At 44.8% G+C, this 17500-nt stretch overlaps 1 protein-coding gene across 2 annotated transcripts in view; it reads right to left on the bottom strand.

The window, feature by feature from the left end:
• The window catches only part of MICALL1 (MICAL like 1), a 330253-nt gene that overhangs the window by 292297 nt on the left and 20456 nt on the right, over nt 1-17500 (bottom strand). Inside the window, exons 4-6 of one of the 2 annotated variants that reach the window (XM_085601407.1) lie at nt 8185-8326; nt 2451-2548; nt 2038-2168 (exon numbers count right to left, since the gene is read on the bottom strand). In XM_085601407.1, the coding sequence (XP_085457533.1) occupies nt 2038-2168; nt 2451-2548; nt 8185-8326 (371 nt within the window). The remainder of the gene's footprint in view (nt 1-2037; nt 2169-2450; nt 2549-8184; nt 8327-17500) is intronic. The other variant, XM_085601409.1, reaches the window with a different exon arrangement.

The raw sequence follows: 17500 nt of genomic DNA, 5'->3' as shown, positions 1-17500 counted from the left end.
GTCGAGCCGCCCTTTTTAAGATGCTTGCACTCCCGCGATTCCTATACATCCTCCAAAACTGTCCAAATAAGGTTCCGGATACCTACTTTACAGCGGTAGAGGGCGAGGTTCGTTCGCTACTATGGAACGGAGGCGCCCCCCGGATATCGCTGAAAAAACTCACCAAAGGGTGGTACGACGGCGGCATTGCCCTGCCAGACCTGAAACTATACTATTGGGCCTCACAGTTGGTGGTGATAAATCACTGGCTGTATCGCCCCCCTGACGACCCAGCATTCGGGCTCGATAAATATCAGACAGGCCGTGCGGGATATCTGGGAGCGCTTTACTCCAAGGGGAAAAAACATGTATATATAGGCCCCATGTCCCATACAATTGACATCTGGCGCCGAGCGAATTCTCGACTAGGGTGGGCAAACGTCCTTACAAAGGCGACACCGCTGTGGCAGGCCCAAAGACTTGGTTTACTGTGTTTTCAACCACGGTTCGACAAATGGGACCTAATCGGCATCTCAAAGGTCGGAGACTTGATAAAGAAAGGAGCCGTCCTTAGCTTTGAAGAACTGAAGGCAACCTACCACATGGCGCAAGGTGAACTATTTCGCTACCTTCAGGTTCGGCATGCCCTCCAGACAGCATTCACGAACCCACAAGATATCCCTGACTCATCACCTCTAGCGGACAGACTATTAGATGGGCAACTGCACTCGAAGGCCATATCCCTGATGTACAAAAAGCTATGTAACAACCTCCCCGATACATTTGAGGCGCTTCGGGAGAAGTGGCAACACGACATAGGACCCATTGAGAAAGAAGACTGGAGGGAGGCATTAATGTCTCCCAGGGGGGGCAGCGATCACCCTCCGATACCGACTGATCCAACTAAAAGTCCTGCATAGGGCCTATATCACGGGGGTGGTTCTTGCGCGTATGGGGGCTAGGGAGGACTCACTATGTATTCGAGGGTGTCACCAGGAGGCCACTTTCTATCACACAATATGGGAATGTCCCGCGATTCGATCGATATGGGAGGGGGCTACAACTAAGCTCCAAACCGCGCTGGGGAAAACTCTGACCCTCACGCCTCAGGTGGGCCTACTGAACATATGGGAGGATACAGACCTCACGGAAATAGAGCAGCAGATGGTGACGCTGGGCTTCACCCTGGTCAAGCGGGAAATAGCGCGCCACTGGGGGGCTACAGGGGTGCCATCCATACGGACATGGGTACAGGAATTAGACAGATGTATGGTAGCTGAAAAGGAAGTCTTCATAATTCGGGGATGCCCTAGAAAGTGGGAAAAGAAATGGAAAGCGTGGAATAGGTACAGAGGGTCCCTATGTACATCCCCACTGGCGGATCTGGCAATGCGACGGAAAGAACTTAAGGGAGTGTTGAACCAAGGAATGTAATTTGTTATACGTTATTCAGCAAAGTGCTTTATGTTGCTGCTGCTACGAATTTAACACTGTATGTGCAACTGACAAGATCAATAAAATGTTATCCCAAAAAAAAATAAGAAAAGAAAAATCTATAGGCTGCTTGGCACAAACGCTTCTTTCTAGCAGCAAAGAATGGTTTTGACTTACAAGACAAAACCACCCAGCTACATTGTATTGTCACACTGTGTATGCCACCCCTCCTTTATCCACCTGACCGTGTCCATGTTTGGATTAGAATCCACATGCAGAAGAATGTGCAAAACTAAACAATATTAAGTAGGGTATCCACAGTGGACAGAAAGCTAACTGGACAAGCGTGTTATCTAACAGTCTTTATGGCTAACAGAAAACTCTGCCAGTCTTTTCAAGGTCGCAATCCCTCAACAAGCCACTTTCACTCCCTTTAGCTGAATAATGGCCACTGGATAACTGCCCCCTTATTTTAAGGAGTGCCATGCAATCACTCACCAACATAACACCTTACCTAAACCATTCCTGGTAGTATACCTCTCCTACCTACCTAAAACACTGCTTGTAATATTAACAAACCCACCCTACATGGAGCATTGCTATTCATTGAACCCATTAACTCACCTGAAGCACTGTCGGTGGTACAGGCGTCCCTCCACAAGAAAGCGCTGCACAAGATGCACATGCCGGTGGCAAGAGGCACATGTGCTGCTCAGCGATGTGCGTGTGGCTGGCTCCAACTCCTCTTCTTCCCTCTAAAACCATAACAAAAAGATGAGAAGACACAGATTATTGTGGAAAACTCCGGCCATCTGTTAAGGCCACTACTTCAGCACTAGAATGTGTCAGTCCGGTCTTAAAATCCATAGTGATATCAAAAGGGATCACTATGGTATCACTTTCACTTGGTGTAATGTGAATGCACTCCAATTTTCCCATCGTTCAATATTCCTCCTACACCTGTGAACTGCCTGTGTAAAAATACTGTACAACCTTTGATATTCATTGTGACCGAAAGCAAGCAGAAGGTCACTCACCGGTGGCGTGGAAGCTTTCTCAACTATCTTCTTCAAAGCCGGCTCAGACGAGGATGCAGCAGCCGAACGCTTAACAGCTTGCGGGTGAAGTAAAACTGCTAGAGGTGTGGGGAAACAAACCAGAGAGAATGTAGTCAAGAAAGGACTATATAAAGCTCTGCGGAATTACCATATGTAGGAAACTGGCTCTGTATATACTACACCAAAGTAAAGTATAGTTTGCACAGAGTCCAGTGGATCCCCAAAGGTAGGCAGAGGTAAAAGTAGATAATACTTTACTTTCTATTTGTGGTAGTGTGGGCAAGCAGTAAAGCTTCATCAGAGGGTAGTGTTAAGCATTTATTGTACACACTCAGGCAAGGAATTATGTCACACACTCAAAAACTGAACTCAGACCAATTTTGTTTGTGTAAAAAATATATTATTTTGTTGTGTTTTATCTTCTAGAACCAAACCAGGCCTGGTAAGGGTAATAGTACTTTACCAGCCGATTCTACTATGGCACCGTATATGGACTCAGGAGCAATGTCATCTAACCAGGTCACTAATATCTGACTGTCTCACTTTGTCCCATTGGAAAAAGATTCCTTGGCTGCTATATGTTTCAAGATTTTTGACAGATTTGAATCACCCTGCATATTTCACTGACCCTGAATCCTTATCGGATATATCTAGAAAATCTTTGAAAAAGCTATGTGCTGACCACTTAAGCGATCTTCGTTTGTGTTCTGAACTCGTCAAAAAGTCAAATGTTCATTTAACGATGGTCCAATCTCCTCATGGCATTCAACTTTATTTGTCATTTTTTCTGTCAAATTATGAGAGGTATGTTTTAACCAGATTTCGGTTTGATGTATTTTATCGCCTTGTCTCACTGCCTGTGCCCTTAGACTGGTCACGGGAACTAACAAACTGTCCCTGTGACGGTCTTACTCGCCAGTCAACTCTGCACGTAACCTTTTTCTGCGGTTTCTATAAGTCCCCGCGGAAACGATGGCTGGTTCCATTGCTCCGACACTTAGGACTGAGAAGATGCAGACCGGCTCTTTTGGCACTTCAATATCTAGACACCCCGTACGTTGCCAAAACCGTAGCCTGCTTTCTCAAAGCCTGCTTGAAAACTCATTCCCAACTATTGGCAACTGTTTCCTAAGATTTTACCGACTATTCTGTTATTATTCTTGTATATAGAGTGTTAGCGTTTACTTCTAAATGCCTGCTTTCCTTAACAGCCACTGAGCAAACCGAATTTTTACTGACTACTGTGTTATTATTTTTGTATTTAGAGTGTTAGTGCTTATATGTAAAATGCCTGCCTTTCTTAGCAGTCAATGAGCAAACTGATTTTTATAATGTTGTACTGTTTTAAATGTACTTTTTATGATTGTAAATTCAATCGAAATAAAGTTAAAGTTACACTTTGCAAGAATAATGCAGTTAAGTACAGTTAGAATGCAGTTGAATGCAATTGGATTGGTTACAGCTAAGTCACTTGGTCATAAAACAATGGGAATTACATTTCAGTTACTATTGAGATTACTTTGTACGTTACTTTTCAGATTAATTGTTAAGTTACTTTTTCTACTGGGTGATATGCCTGGATATCACACTGGGACATTTCCTGGATAAAAGGTAAGTAAATCAGTTTTTGTACATACGCAGATTCTTAAGGTGTCATACAAACCAACTCCACACTTGGAACAATTTTCACAACAAAGCAGTCAATGTAGTCCTATGGGAGAAAACCAGGTTATCGGTTTAACGGTTAGTGCTTAGGTTTGGGAGTTGGTTTTCCGGGGTTAAACAAGGGTTCCCCTAGGGTCAAGGATGCACTCTCAAAGCATCCTCAGCTGCACTAGGGCGGCCAGGTGCAGAGTGCTGAGTCACAATGTTATCTAATGGGGGTTAGGGGGCTTCAGGTTGGTGGCTGCTCACGAGCAGGCCACAAGGTTGTGGGAGCAAAACTCCTGGACTTAGACTCAGGGCAAAGGGGGGATCCGATTTAGCACACAAGGTCTACCCACAGGGGCCGCCGGGTGCAGGGTGCTGTTTTGGCGGCTGGGGCCCTGTTGTTTTCAATGGGGATTTTCTGTTTGCAACAAACACTGCAGGCTCAAGAAGAAAGATACTCTGGAGGCGACCATCGGGTGTAGAGGTAAGTTGGGAAGTCTTGGAATGCTGGTGTACCACTGGTTTGGGCCACCCAAGGCCGTAGGACGTCAGGTGCAGGAGTGTCTTTTGGCGTCAGGTTTTTCTTACCGGCTCTGGTCGCGGGGTATCCTCCAGAAAGGGGCTGCCGGCGTTGGTTGGAGACTTGAGGTAGGTCAGGGATCAGCAGATCCCAGATTAGGATCGCCGGGGAGACCGCCTTGTGGTGTTTGGCCACTCAAACTCTGGCCGTGGGCACCGGGTACAGAGTGGTGAAGACTCGCGTATTTGGCTAGAGCCAGAGTCTGTGGGTGAGCAAATACGGTGCTCATTGAAGACAACGTCTGGTTTGGGAAGGCAAGGTAGGTCCTCAGTGGTCTTGGGGGCTACTGGCTGCAGGACACACCGGGATTTTGCTTGAGCAGGTCGAGGTTGGGACAGGCCAGTAGGGCTGAGCCATGTCAGTAGGTGTCCTCTTTTTCTTCTTTCAAGACGGCTTCTTCGGTCCTTCTTCTTCTCTCTTATTGTCTGAGGAGGCAAGGTTCAGGGTTGCCCCTAAATACTAAATTTAGGGGTGTTATAGGTAGGTACAGGTCGGGACCAATGGGCCCCTTCCTTGAGGTGGATACAGCCCTATTATGCCACCATCCAGTAGATGGAGGCCATAAGCCTCACTCTGGTTGGCTGGGTCCTCCAATTTTCAAGATGGTGGGGACTGGGAGTTGTGCTTCACCTCGGCTCCCCCACCTGAGGGGTGGGGTTGGCAAAGGTGGGAACACCTCTCCTTCTAACTTAGTTTTCCCGCTGATTATCCCACTCAAAGTGGAGGTCAGAACGGGTGGGGGCCAGTTGCTTGGAGCACCAAATGGCTGGAGTAGCTCACAAAGGCGACAAGTCTTTAAAGCTTCCCCTTTGTGGACCCTGCCCATCCTGGGGGAGGAGGCTTGGCACCTCGACCCAGGATGTGCTTTGTTTCAGGACCCTGAGAGCAGCAGGCTCTCGACCCAGGGGTCCAAAAACATGTCTGCTGATGGCAGCTGGCGAGCAGCCACTCATTCAGGACACTGCAGTTAGGTCGTTTTTCAGGGGGCATCTCTAAGATGCCCTCCAAGTGCATTTTTCATTAAATCCCACACTGACATCAGTGTGAGTTTAATGTGCTGTGAATTTTGATATAAAACTTCCCAGCTTTCAGTAAAGCCATCATGGTGCTGTGGAGTTCGTAATGACAAACTGCCAGACAATAAACACTTTATGGCATTACTGCACTTACAATGACTAAGAAGGGACTTAGACACTGTAGGAATACAGGGCTCATGCACCTGTCCCCTCACCACTGGTGTAGTACACCCAGCTAGAGGAGTGACATACCTATGCCAGGGCAGTGGATTGTAGGCATGGCACACAGGGATGTGTGCCATGCCGACTCTTCACTTTGCTCTGCACCAAAACACGCAGCCTGCAATGGCAGTGTGTGTGTGTGTGTGTGTAAAGGTACAGGGCCTCTAAGGGTGGCACAATAAGTGTTGCAGCCCTCAGAGGGCTTCCCTGGTAAGTGCCCTTGGTACCTATGGTAGCTTTTACAAGGGATTGCCATGTGGCCATAGAGTTGCCAATTGGGTTTTGCAATAGTACAGTTTAGGGAAAGAACATAGGCCCTGGGTATCTGGTTGTCAGAAACCCAGGGCACACTCAGTCAAAGTGCATCAACATTTAGGCAAAAAGTGGGGGGCAACCTTGCAAAACAGGGGCACTTTCCTACACCATCTCTGAAAATTAATGTTTCAAATAACCCAGATCACGGCAGGAGATTTTATTTAGGGGTCTAGGTTCAGCCATCCATTCTATACAAGGAATAATCTGATAAAATGTCATGTTTTAGAGCCTACCCACACAGGAGATTTGGTAAAAGTGGATATGTGAAACTCAGTCTTCCAAGTGGACTTCAGGAAAAAACATTCTAGAGTGATTATTCACTCCATTTTGTAATTGTTGTTTTAAAATCAAAGGTTTTGTGCATTTAGCGTTAAAGGGATGGTGATAGTTGTTGTCTAAAAGCCAAGACCTTAACTGTAAGAGTCAAGAAGCAATTACAGGTTAATCAGCAATTCAGATGGTTCCCCTAAATCCCTACTGCATTCTGTTAAGCTCTCTTTTGCAAATTTAATGTCTGCTGATTACATGTCCTGGGAGCTACCAACTAAATCTGTCTCAATTACTTAAGGTTGTGATCCGGCCCATTTTTTGACGATGTGTTTTTTTGAGGAGGAATTGGTGGATTTCTTTGAAGAGACTCTTGACCAAAAATAAGTAATTCACCAAAAGATCCCAGCCTGGCTAATTATTTCTAGGCCATATGTCAATTATATCTCAACTCGATCTCTGGTGTGTCAACAAGGGCTAGGAGAGCAGGCCAGGTGTCATTAAGATACCTCATAGATGAGAGGCAGTGAGGTGGTCAGCTCTCAGAAAGACTTCAAAATGAGAGACCTGATTTCATCAGAAGCTAAACTTGTCCCTCTACCATTTCCATGAGTCATTCAATCCCTGGATCAGCATAATTTTTTATTTTAAATATCAAATGAATGTACCTGGCTTCTTCATTACATTAGGTATGTATATGTTTTTATTATTACAAAATGTCCTGGCCTTGATACCATTTGACTTAACTAAAACAAGCATTTACAATGCAATAGGTCTCGCAATGGCGAGATTTTGAGCTATTGGCATTGTAAATGACAATGCCTTTTATTTATGTGTTTAAAAAACCTGCAATAATAAAAGGCAGTGTAATTTGCAATACCAATAGGTCAAAGTTTGGAAAATGCAAGACCTATTGCATTACAGAGAGCACGGTGTCCCTGAACTGGGCGCCACACTGAGCATTAAGGTAAAAATAAAAAAATTAAAAAGTTGAAACAAAGTGTGGTGTCCCTGACATGGGCGCCGCGCTCAGCTTTAAAGTTTAAAAAAACAAAACGCTGTCCAGTCGTTATGAGAAGTTACAAATACAAGGCGGTATCAAGGAGGGACTACTAAGCCTATTCACAAATGAACAGCAAAATATTTGCAAGGACAGTAACAGCAACCAATTAAAAAGATGGGTGGGGAAATGGGCAGAGCTTGTATGCCATACCTCAATACAGCATGTCTCACAGAGCAGCACATGCGCTGCCCAGGCTCGACATAAAAAATATTATGGCAAGGGAATAGAACTCATGAGAATTATCCTTCAAATAAAAAAAATATTTCCTGAGGTTGGAGGGACAATTGATATTTATACAGCAACTGTTACAAACAAAAGTTTGTAAGAACACCAACAGAGGTAGCAGCTTATGAATGTGCAGCTCATTGAGGTACATTATGTTAACCTATCGCTGCTGGTCTTGTGTACATAAACTGGTAGTGATGGCAATTTAATTTTCAAGGGTTAACACAATGTACATAACTTGATTTCTGTACTGCACTAACATTGGCCTGGTTTGTATCTCTGTTAGATACACTGTGTGGAGGATTAGCTTACTCGCTATGGAATGCTACATTAAGGAAGAGTTGGTCAAATTGTGGAGAACCATGCTCTGCTTACCTGGCGGTGGGTTCCGGAAGTAGTTATAATACTGCGAGAGATAGGTCATGATGCTGAGACGGTCCGGAACCCTCATGGACACCATGTCTGTGGGGTCCAACAAGGCCGGTATCCCCAGCTCCTGCTCTGCCACCTCAAAGGCCTGTAGGGGAAAGGGGCAGCAGGTAGACAGATGTGAGAGAGTGGAAAAAGAAACGGAAGAGGAAAAAACAAGAGCACGAGGGAGAGGGGTGGGAGGAGAGAAAGAGTAGAATAGAGAAACAAGAGGAAATAGTAAAAGAGAAAAACGTAAAAAGCAGAACAGATAGGGATCAGATGGGAAAAGAGTGGGACAGAGGTAGAAAATGTGTGTAAAGACAGTGCAAGAACAATGTTAAAAAAAGGGGGGAGAGGGCATGAGTATGAGAGAGTGGTTGAAAAGCAGAGAAAGAAAGGAAGGATGGATGTGAAAGGCAGGGGAGAGTGAGGAAAAGAGAAAGTCAGATAAAGGCATTGAAAACGTAGAGGAGACAAAATGAAAACATCCTGAATTGACCTTCTTTGGAATTATATTTTTTATAGCAATCAGTTTCAAATTGATGTTTAAACAATCAACAGCAACCATGGAAAATAAGTAAATAATCATGGCTCTAAAGATATAATAGAGATTAAAAAATAGATAATAGGCTTCAATGGCATCATGACTCCAACAACGACAGGTACAAGTCACAATCACAACATGGCTCCCACGAGATAAGGCATCAGTAAAAATCAACATGGCTTCATTGACAACAGTCATCACTGACAATTACAACATAGCTCCAATAATATGGGGTTTAGTCTTTTTTTACGAGGCTGGTAGACGCAAGAGCATTATCATAGGCAATATAAACAAGACTCACTTAATTACCTTCAAATGAACATTTGTAGTATCTTGAGACTTTAACAGAGTGGATTATATTGTATATTGTCATTCTTACATACTAAGCCAATCGCAAGAGCTCACTACTAAATCAGGTATGTCAATGGATCTATTTTTGCATGTCATAACTTGTATTGCTCTAGAAAAGCCCACTTTTTCATCACCTTTCTACACATACCCCCTGTGCTCACACACCTTCACTTCACCTAAGGGCTAAGAAAAGATCTCTGGTAAAGAGCCCCCAAGTGGGTGCCCTTCGGCCATTGCAGCGCCGGCCCGACAAGAAGCTGGCCTGATGATGAAGCATGACACCTTCGGGGTGTGTGAGGGATCATGCTCCTATTGGAGCATATTCCCCCTCCTGGAAACTGTAGACTTTAACCAATGCGTTTAAGAAACTGCACACTCCTTTTCTTATAACTTCTATTGCACCCACTAAACACAGAAGCAAATTGAGAATATGATAGGTTAGCCTTGTAAAAGGCGGATTATAAACACAATAGCCCTACACTCTTCAAAAGGTTCAAGTGTATACATATACAATATATTGTATATGTATACACTTGAACCTTTTGAAGAGTGCAGGGCTATTGTGTTTATGTTGTTCTAGAGTGATCAAGGGATTTGTTTTTCAATCAATCAATAGTAACTTTATTTCGGTCAAAAGACCATAAAAGCACAGAATTAAAAAAAACACTACAGTGTACAATTTCATTACAGACAAGGAGAGACTGCCGCCAGTTGCCTATGAAGCAATGTAGTTTTGATTATCCAAAAACATAATCATTAATTTGTTATAAAAATCATTACCATATAATATATACAAATATGGATACTGTCGAGATTTCTTTGTAGTATGCATAATTGATCAAACACCAAAGAATACACAAATCTAAAAATACTGCAAGAGAGGCTATACACGAAATCCATCATCCATAACACATAACCTTACTATATCTACAATATAAAAACACATTTAGCTAATTCATCTCAGGCCAAAGAGACATATTATATTCTGCATATAAATCTTAAAAATAGGAAATGGCTCAAAATTAGAAATGTCATAAAATAGGATAAAAACACTTAGAAAAAGTTTTTAAAAAGTGCCTGGATCACAATCAAAGATTTACGCAGTATACACAAAGGTTCACATATCCCTTTACGAGGCCCCTGCGTAAATGCCACATCGAATTTAAGAATCGAGAGACTGCAAATACTATTGGAGGATGGGTATCGTGTTTTAATATCCTGAAGGCCTCCATGTGTAACCTAAACCCATGGTTGCGACATATCTGTGTTATCCATCGTATACGTGGGAGAGTATATGCCGGGCAAAAGAATAGTACATGTATTTCGGACTCTTCCCTGTGGGTACATGCAGGACAGTTCTTCTTGTTCTCTGGTGCCCATTTGCTAGTAAGGGCATTTAGAGGGAGATTCCCCACTCTAAATTGCATATGGAGTTTCCTGACCTGCAGTGGATAGATCAGGTCCAGGAATTCTTCTTTCCTATATTCAGCCTTAGCTAGCAAAAACTCAGCAGTCATCGAACCCCCTGTGGCACTTCCCTGGATAGCCAGCAAGTTATCCTGTCTATAAAGGTACACTAAGTCCTGCCTAGATGTTGATAAGCATGATAACTCTGGGGTTAGCCAGAGATCCAGCCTACCTAGCCTAGCCAAGAGATCCTTGATGAACAATAACCACAGGATCTTTTTAGTGGTTTTAATAGAAAGGATCTCCCTCAGCTCGTCTCTGTAGGCGGAAAGTTCTGGGGTCACCCACACCCTGCGCCAAAATATAATGGGCCTCAGGGCAATTTCTTCATTTATGGGCAGCAGGCCCAAGTCCATACGAAGGGGGACTAGGGGGGTACTGGGTGGGAGACCTACTACTTGTCTCATGAAGTTAATCTCTATTTTTACGAGGTTGGCGGCAGATATGTGTCCCCACAGCTCAGCCCCATATAAGGCAGCCCCTCTTGCCTGGGCTTTATATATTTCTACTGCGGGGGCCACTGACCTATATATGGTTGACCTGTGGAATTTCATTATCCCACCCACGGTCTGTGATAGTTTTAGTCTGGTCTTGTCCATTTGGGGTTCCCATGCAAAATCTTCTGATAAAGTAATGCCTAGATAATCAAATATCCTCACCCTTTCCAGGGGTGTACCATCAAGAGAGGGATTTGACCGAGTAATTTTGGGGGGGTTGAAGATCATATATTTTGTCTTGATTAAATTGATCTCCAGACCCCGCTTGGTACAAAACTCGGCGGATCCGTCCAAAATGCGTTGACTACCTGATAAAGTTTTGGACAACAACAAAGTGTCGTCCGCAAACATCAGCGCGGGTATCTTCCCCAAACCCAATTTCGGGGCATCATTATCCTTAATGTTATTAAGATGGTCAATGAGCCCATTGATATAAAGACAGAATCGGGTTGGGGCAAGGACACATCCCTGGCGTACCCCCTTTTTAACATGGAAACGCGCAGATAATTTTCCATGTTTCCCGCTTCTAACTTGCGCATAGGTCCCTATATGCAGCCTCACCAGGAATTTAAGGAGATAGGGTGGAATCCCTAGGTCGTTTAAAACTTCCCAGAGTTTCCCCCTAGGAACCAGATCAAAAGCTGACTTCAGATCAACAAAAATAAGATAGAGGCTGCCACCCTCCATCTTAGCTGTTTTCCAGAACAACAATTGTAACCTAAATATCTGGTCCACAGTTGAGGTGTTTGATCTGAAGCCGGCTTAGTAGGGGCTTAAAATAATTTGTTTTTCTCTTGTTTCTCTATTTGGGACATAGGGGATCGTGTCCTAAGCCCATTTGCGCCTTTTTTCGCTGAATATTACTGCTTTGGACGTTAGGACTGGTGCAGGCATTAATGCCTTGATCCTCATCTTTGTGTGCTTTAAAAGAGGGATTATACTTGTTAAACATATTGGCTGTGACTTTTTATGTTGTCAGAATTGAGGATTTCTTAAAATAATTTCAGGAATTTGGATTTTGAAAAAAAATCACAAGATATTTCCTATCTTTGGACAAATGTCATAATATATTTACCTTTGGATATTGCTTAATGAATGTATACAAACAGAATCTGGGGCATTTTAAGAATGGGTCAATTGTATTTATTGCTACCATATTTATACAACGTCATGACTGTATGAATCTTTAATTCTAATATATTTAGTTCTCATACACATGAAAAGTGTTCCACAAATGCGATAAATCGCAATTAAGTGGGGTGCACCTCTAACTAGTCAATTAATGTGTATACTAGTGGGTTGCTGGTATTGGAGTTGTGCATCCAGATGCCAGGCCATATTACCTTTCTTCCCAAATGATATTAATGCTTTAACAATAAACATCAGTGACGATCAACAAGAATCAGTACAAGCATCAGTGACGATCAACATAGCTACAAAGAGAACAGACATCAAAAACTTCACAGCTCCAAGAAGAAGAATAAAACAACATGGCTCCAAAGAAAATATATTTCAGTAGCAGTCAACCGTACTCTAGTAAGAAAAGTCATAAGTGGCAATGAACATGGCTCCAACATTTTAACAATAGTCCATCACAGTAACACCTGCTGCCTAACAGGACTTAATTTTATTTCTAGCATTGCAGACTGCTTGTACCTCCTGTGCTAAACAACCAGCTGCTGACTCACTAGACTGCCACACAAGTGTTTGAAACTACCATGCGGTGTGTTCAACCACTCTGGTCCTGATTTTGCGGGTCATCATACCCACGTAACGGAGCCCACAGGGGCATGTTATGAGGTACACAAGGTTACGTGCCAGTCCCAAATCTATGGACATCACAGTCCTTAACTGTTGGGGCCTTCCCAAAGTCACTGGACATTATCCATGCAACAACTGCAGTGTGTGCCATCTCACCAAACCAACGAAAACTCTCAACCTTGAACCTGGCAAAATCTGGACACAATGCCAACACACCAACTGCAACTCCAGTAACCTTCCTTTCATGCATTTTCCACCGTTTTTTTGTGTGTTGATGCGCTTACTATGCTTAGCCCACCACAAAACTTTGTGTACATATGATAACTCTCACCTTAGCCATACCACCAATATGGCTACACCATTTGCCGCTTATTTATCGTCTACACAGCACAATAGATATCGGCAATCAATCTGTCTTGTGAATATGTAACCATACTGAGACTCTCCCCTGTATGTGTGTCCGGTCATATTTGTTGTATGTCCAGTAATGCTCTAAGAGGGAATCCCCCTCTCACATGTAAAGCACCTTAGCGAGTGCTATACATTTCTCAAAATTACACAATCACTTAAATCTAAGTAATTTGCACCTACACACTTTGGTCCCGAGGAAAGCCAGTTTTAATCATAAAGGCCTGGCTGAAACATGTAGACCACACCTGGATGTAGGAAACCCTAATTAACATTCCTATAACATCCAACAGACTTTTTTAATGCTAGCAGTGACCCAGTTATTAAAATATAATTTACCCTCGGGTACTGGGATCCCTGCATAGCTTTTAAATCGTCACCTTCACGTCACTACACTGCACACTCAGATACATACCTGCTCCGCTGTATCCAGGCGTCGAAGCACACCCGGGACACACTCGGTGTCACTGGGTGGGCCCGATGATGAAGCATGCCACCAACTAGGTTGGTGGGTGAGGGCTTCACGAACAAACAAAATGGTTTGTACCCTGCCTTACAGTCTTGAGTCTATGTAAATTTACAAATAGGCTAGTCCTTTTTGATCTCATATATAAACCCCGGGGATATGGACTAGCTACCTAGTCCTCTTTCTCACCTTTGATAGTGATGTACCTCTCCGGGTGACACCGTAGACTGCTGAGGACCTTGGCTGAACTCTGACGCGAACTGTATGGTACACTTTCTCACTCCTAATATGATGCATACCCAGTAGTCATGTGATAATTATGATTGGCGGCAAGGGTTACCCATGCACTCCTCTTCCATACACTCCTCCCTCCCCCATTCCTCTCTTCCCTCTTATTTATTTTCATCTAGGCTCATCCAATGATGCGCACTTCGATTGTGTGGTGGGTGTATTGGATGCTGTTGCGCATCACTGTTTATTTTAGTTTATGTATGGCATGTGGCTGGTTGCACCACAGCCAACCTGGACATGAGGTCCTAGGCCCTCCGTCTTTTGGATGCCAAGCTCACCCCCTTGGACAGTTGAACCTCACTGGCAAGCATATTTACAAAGTTTGGGCAGATATATTTTGTTCCTCTGCCCTTATGGTATTTTTTTCATTTGCTGTTTCACCATTATAATGGTTTCAGTCGCAGTTACTATGCCTGTCCGCGTCCACTCCGGTTGGGCACTGTAGAGAGGTTGATACACACCTCTCGCAGAGGTGCCCTCCTCCCCTTCCTCATCCAGCACCCAGAGTCATGGCTAACGTGAACATACTCACTTGGAACGTCAGAGGAATGCACACTCCCTCAAGCAGATATGCAGCTTTTAGGTCTCGCCTGAGCCAGCGCTTTAGCACTGCTCTTGCGAGAGCTTATGTAAAAGGGGTAAAAGGGGGATTTGGAAGTGCAAACCAGTGCTTTCAGGCCGCCAACTACAGTGCATGTGCGCGCGCACCATTTGGCAGCCTGCGTGATCATTTCGCGGCCGCTTTGATGTTCTCAGTGAGCCGCTTGTTCTAATGTAAACCCGTTTCGTTCTTTACGTGCTTCAACTATGCGAATGCAGCCCCCCTGACTCTTCCACTGTGTCTGTCCAGTGATTAAATCCTTCCAGCATGCCCATGTAGCGCCTCTTTCGTTTCTGCAGCACTCACTGAGCTTCCCTCATTGCGCAGGTCTATGCCCTCGCTTCTGATGCTTCAATTATGTAAATGTAGCACCACTGATCCTTCCATTGTTTCCCTGCATCTCCTTAAAGCCTTCCACTATGTCTGTGTAGCGCCTCTTTAGAGTCTGCATCGCTCACTGAGCTCCTCCTATTGCACGGGTCTGTGGGCCTATGTCCAGTGTAGGCCTCATATGCATCAACCACATGAATGGAGTACCTCTGACTCTTCCATTGGGCCCGCAAGCGTCTTAAAGCCTTCCACTATGACCGTGTAGCGCCTCTTTAGAGCCTGCATCGCTCGCTAAGCTCCTCCTATTGCACGGGTCTGTGGGCCTATGTCCAGAGGAGGCCTCAGATGCTTCAACCACGTGAATGGAGTACCTCTGACTCTTCCATTGTGTCTATCAAGCGCCTTAAAGCCTTTCACTATATCAGCCTAGCACCTCTTTAGATTCTGCAAGTCCACTGAGCTCCTGTAATTGTGCAGGCATGTGACGTTTCCAGTGTGTGATTGGGGCACCTCAGATCCCTTCATTGTATCTGCCAGTACCTTAAAGCCTTCCACTATGCCTGTGTAGCGCCTCGTCACTCTTTGCAGCGCTCACTGAGCTCCTCTCACTGTGCAGTTCTTGCCAGTTGCGTTGAACTACCCTCGATGCACACATTAACGTTTTTATGCTTCATACATTGGGCACTGATGACGAGAACTTACCCCTGTGCTTTTCTCTTCTGTCTAATTTCGAACCTAGTCTGAAAATATATCTTTTCGTTTTTCTTTTTCCAGCCTTTGTTCGTGCCGGTGATGACCGGTAGCACTAACAGCCGAGGGTCCCGCGAGGCCAGTTGTCGGCCACTGATCGAGGCCCTAGGAGCTCTGACTTCAGTCAGGAACCAGGAGACAGATATGGATAACAAGCATTTGCAATGCATTAGGTCTCGCATTTACGCGAGTTTGAGCTATTGACATTGCAAATAACAATGCCTATTGGCATTGTCATTTACAATGCCAATAGCTTTAACTCCTGTAACTGCGAGACCTATTGCATTTCAAATGCTTGTTTCATACTGATGTTGCCGCTCTACACAAATTGCACTGTTACAAGAATCTCACTTGTCACTAACTGAAGCTATGAGATTGCAGAGGCACGGGCGTAGGCAGGTGTTCTCCACAAACTCCTCTACATATGCTAAGGGCCCCCCAGTGTGGATCAAGGCGCGCGTTCCCTTCACAATCACAACATCAACTGTGGATTCAGAGGACAGATATGTTCTGGTGGATGGGCACCTCGAAGGACACCGCATGCTTACTGGTTCCATCTATGCACTCAACTCTAACGAACATGGGTTTCTCACCAAACTGAGGGGGATACTTTCCTGCTGGAATAGGATACTGTGGCTCCTTGGCAGAGATTTCAACAGTGTGTTGGACCTTGACATAAATTGCTCCTCGCCCCCCCCGAACAGCCGCCATGTCGAACGCCCAGAGGATACATACCTGGCTCGAACCATGGTGGCTGTCTGACATATGGAGACTCTGCAATGCACGCATCAGGGTCTATTCCTTCTATTCAAGCCCCCACAACTTACATGTCCGCATAGATCTCCTAGTTGGTACATCAGACATTCTCCAACACATAACATGCATCGATTATCTAGGCTGCACCCACTCAGACCAAAATCCCCACATCTAGGCCTGAACTGGGATGCTGAGCCCCCCCCCCCCCCCCCAATCCCCACATGGAGGCTGCAGCCGGCAGCACTGGAAGACCCACCTTTTTGGTCCTCCCTGGGAACATTTTGACATGAATGCAAACCCGGCCTTGACGAATGTTATGCCTTTAAAGATGCTGTCAGAGGCCACTGCTTAGGGTGAACTTGGAATGTACAACAGACACTTGACAAAGATATAGCCTGTATTAAACGAGACCTGCTGGGCAATGAATCACTAGCTCTACTGACCTCAGAACACAAGGAGTGTTTACTTCTGCGCAGCTGGAGCATGTCGCACTCCTGGAGCCCCTTTGCTGTCTTAATTACGCTGCTCATACAGCTAAGACTCACACAGAGGCAGACAGGCAGGCTCACTTTTAGTGTGGCTTATTTCTAATTTCTAATTTCTAATTTCTAGGTTTGGTGAAGCGCGACAGCTACCCCAGCAATGGGGCGTCCCGGCGCTAAGAGACAAGCTCACACCTGCTAGACGGGGGGGGGTGGCTAAGAGCCTTAGAGAGCAGGAAAGAGGAGGGTCTTGATTGCTTTGCGAAAGGTTGGAAGGCAGTCTAAGGAGCGAATACTTAGCGGGAGATCGTTCCAAAGTTTGGGACCGAGGACGCTAAAGGAGCGACCTCCAGTGCGGCAGAGCTTAGTTCTGGGTACTTCCAGAAGAAGTTGGTTAGAGGAGCGTAGTTCACGGCCAGGAACATAGGGTCGAGCCAAGTTTCGCAGCAGAGGGGGATTTCCCTGTTTGACAATTTTAAAGATCGTGATGAGAGCTTTAAATTTAACTCTGTGTTCCACGGGCAGCCAGTGGAGTTTGCGGATGGTGGCTCTGGCTGAGCATCTGCGTGGGAGACC

This window comes from Triturus cristatus, chromosome 4_2, assembly GCF_964204655.1.
Source record: "Triturus cristatus chromosome 4_2, aTriCri1.1, whole genome shotgun sequence".
NCBI lineage: Eukaryota > Metazoa > Chordata > Amphibia > Caudata > Salamandridae > Triturus > Triturus cristatus.
The sequence above is the reverse complement of the archived record's forward strand: the minus strand, read 5'-3'. Positions and strand labels throughout refer to the sequence as shown.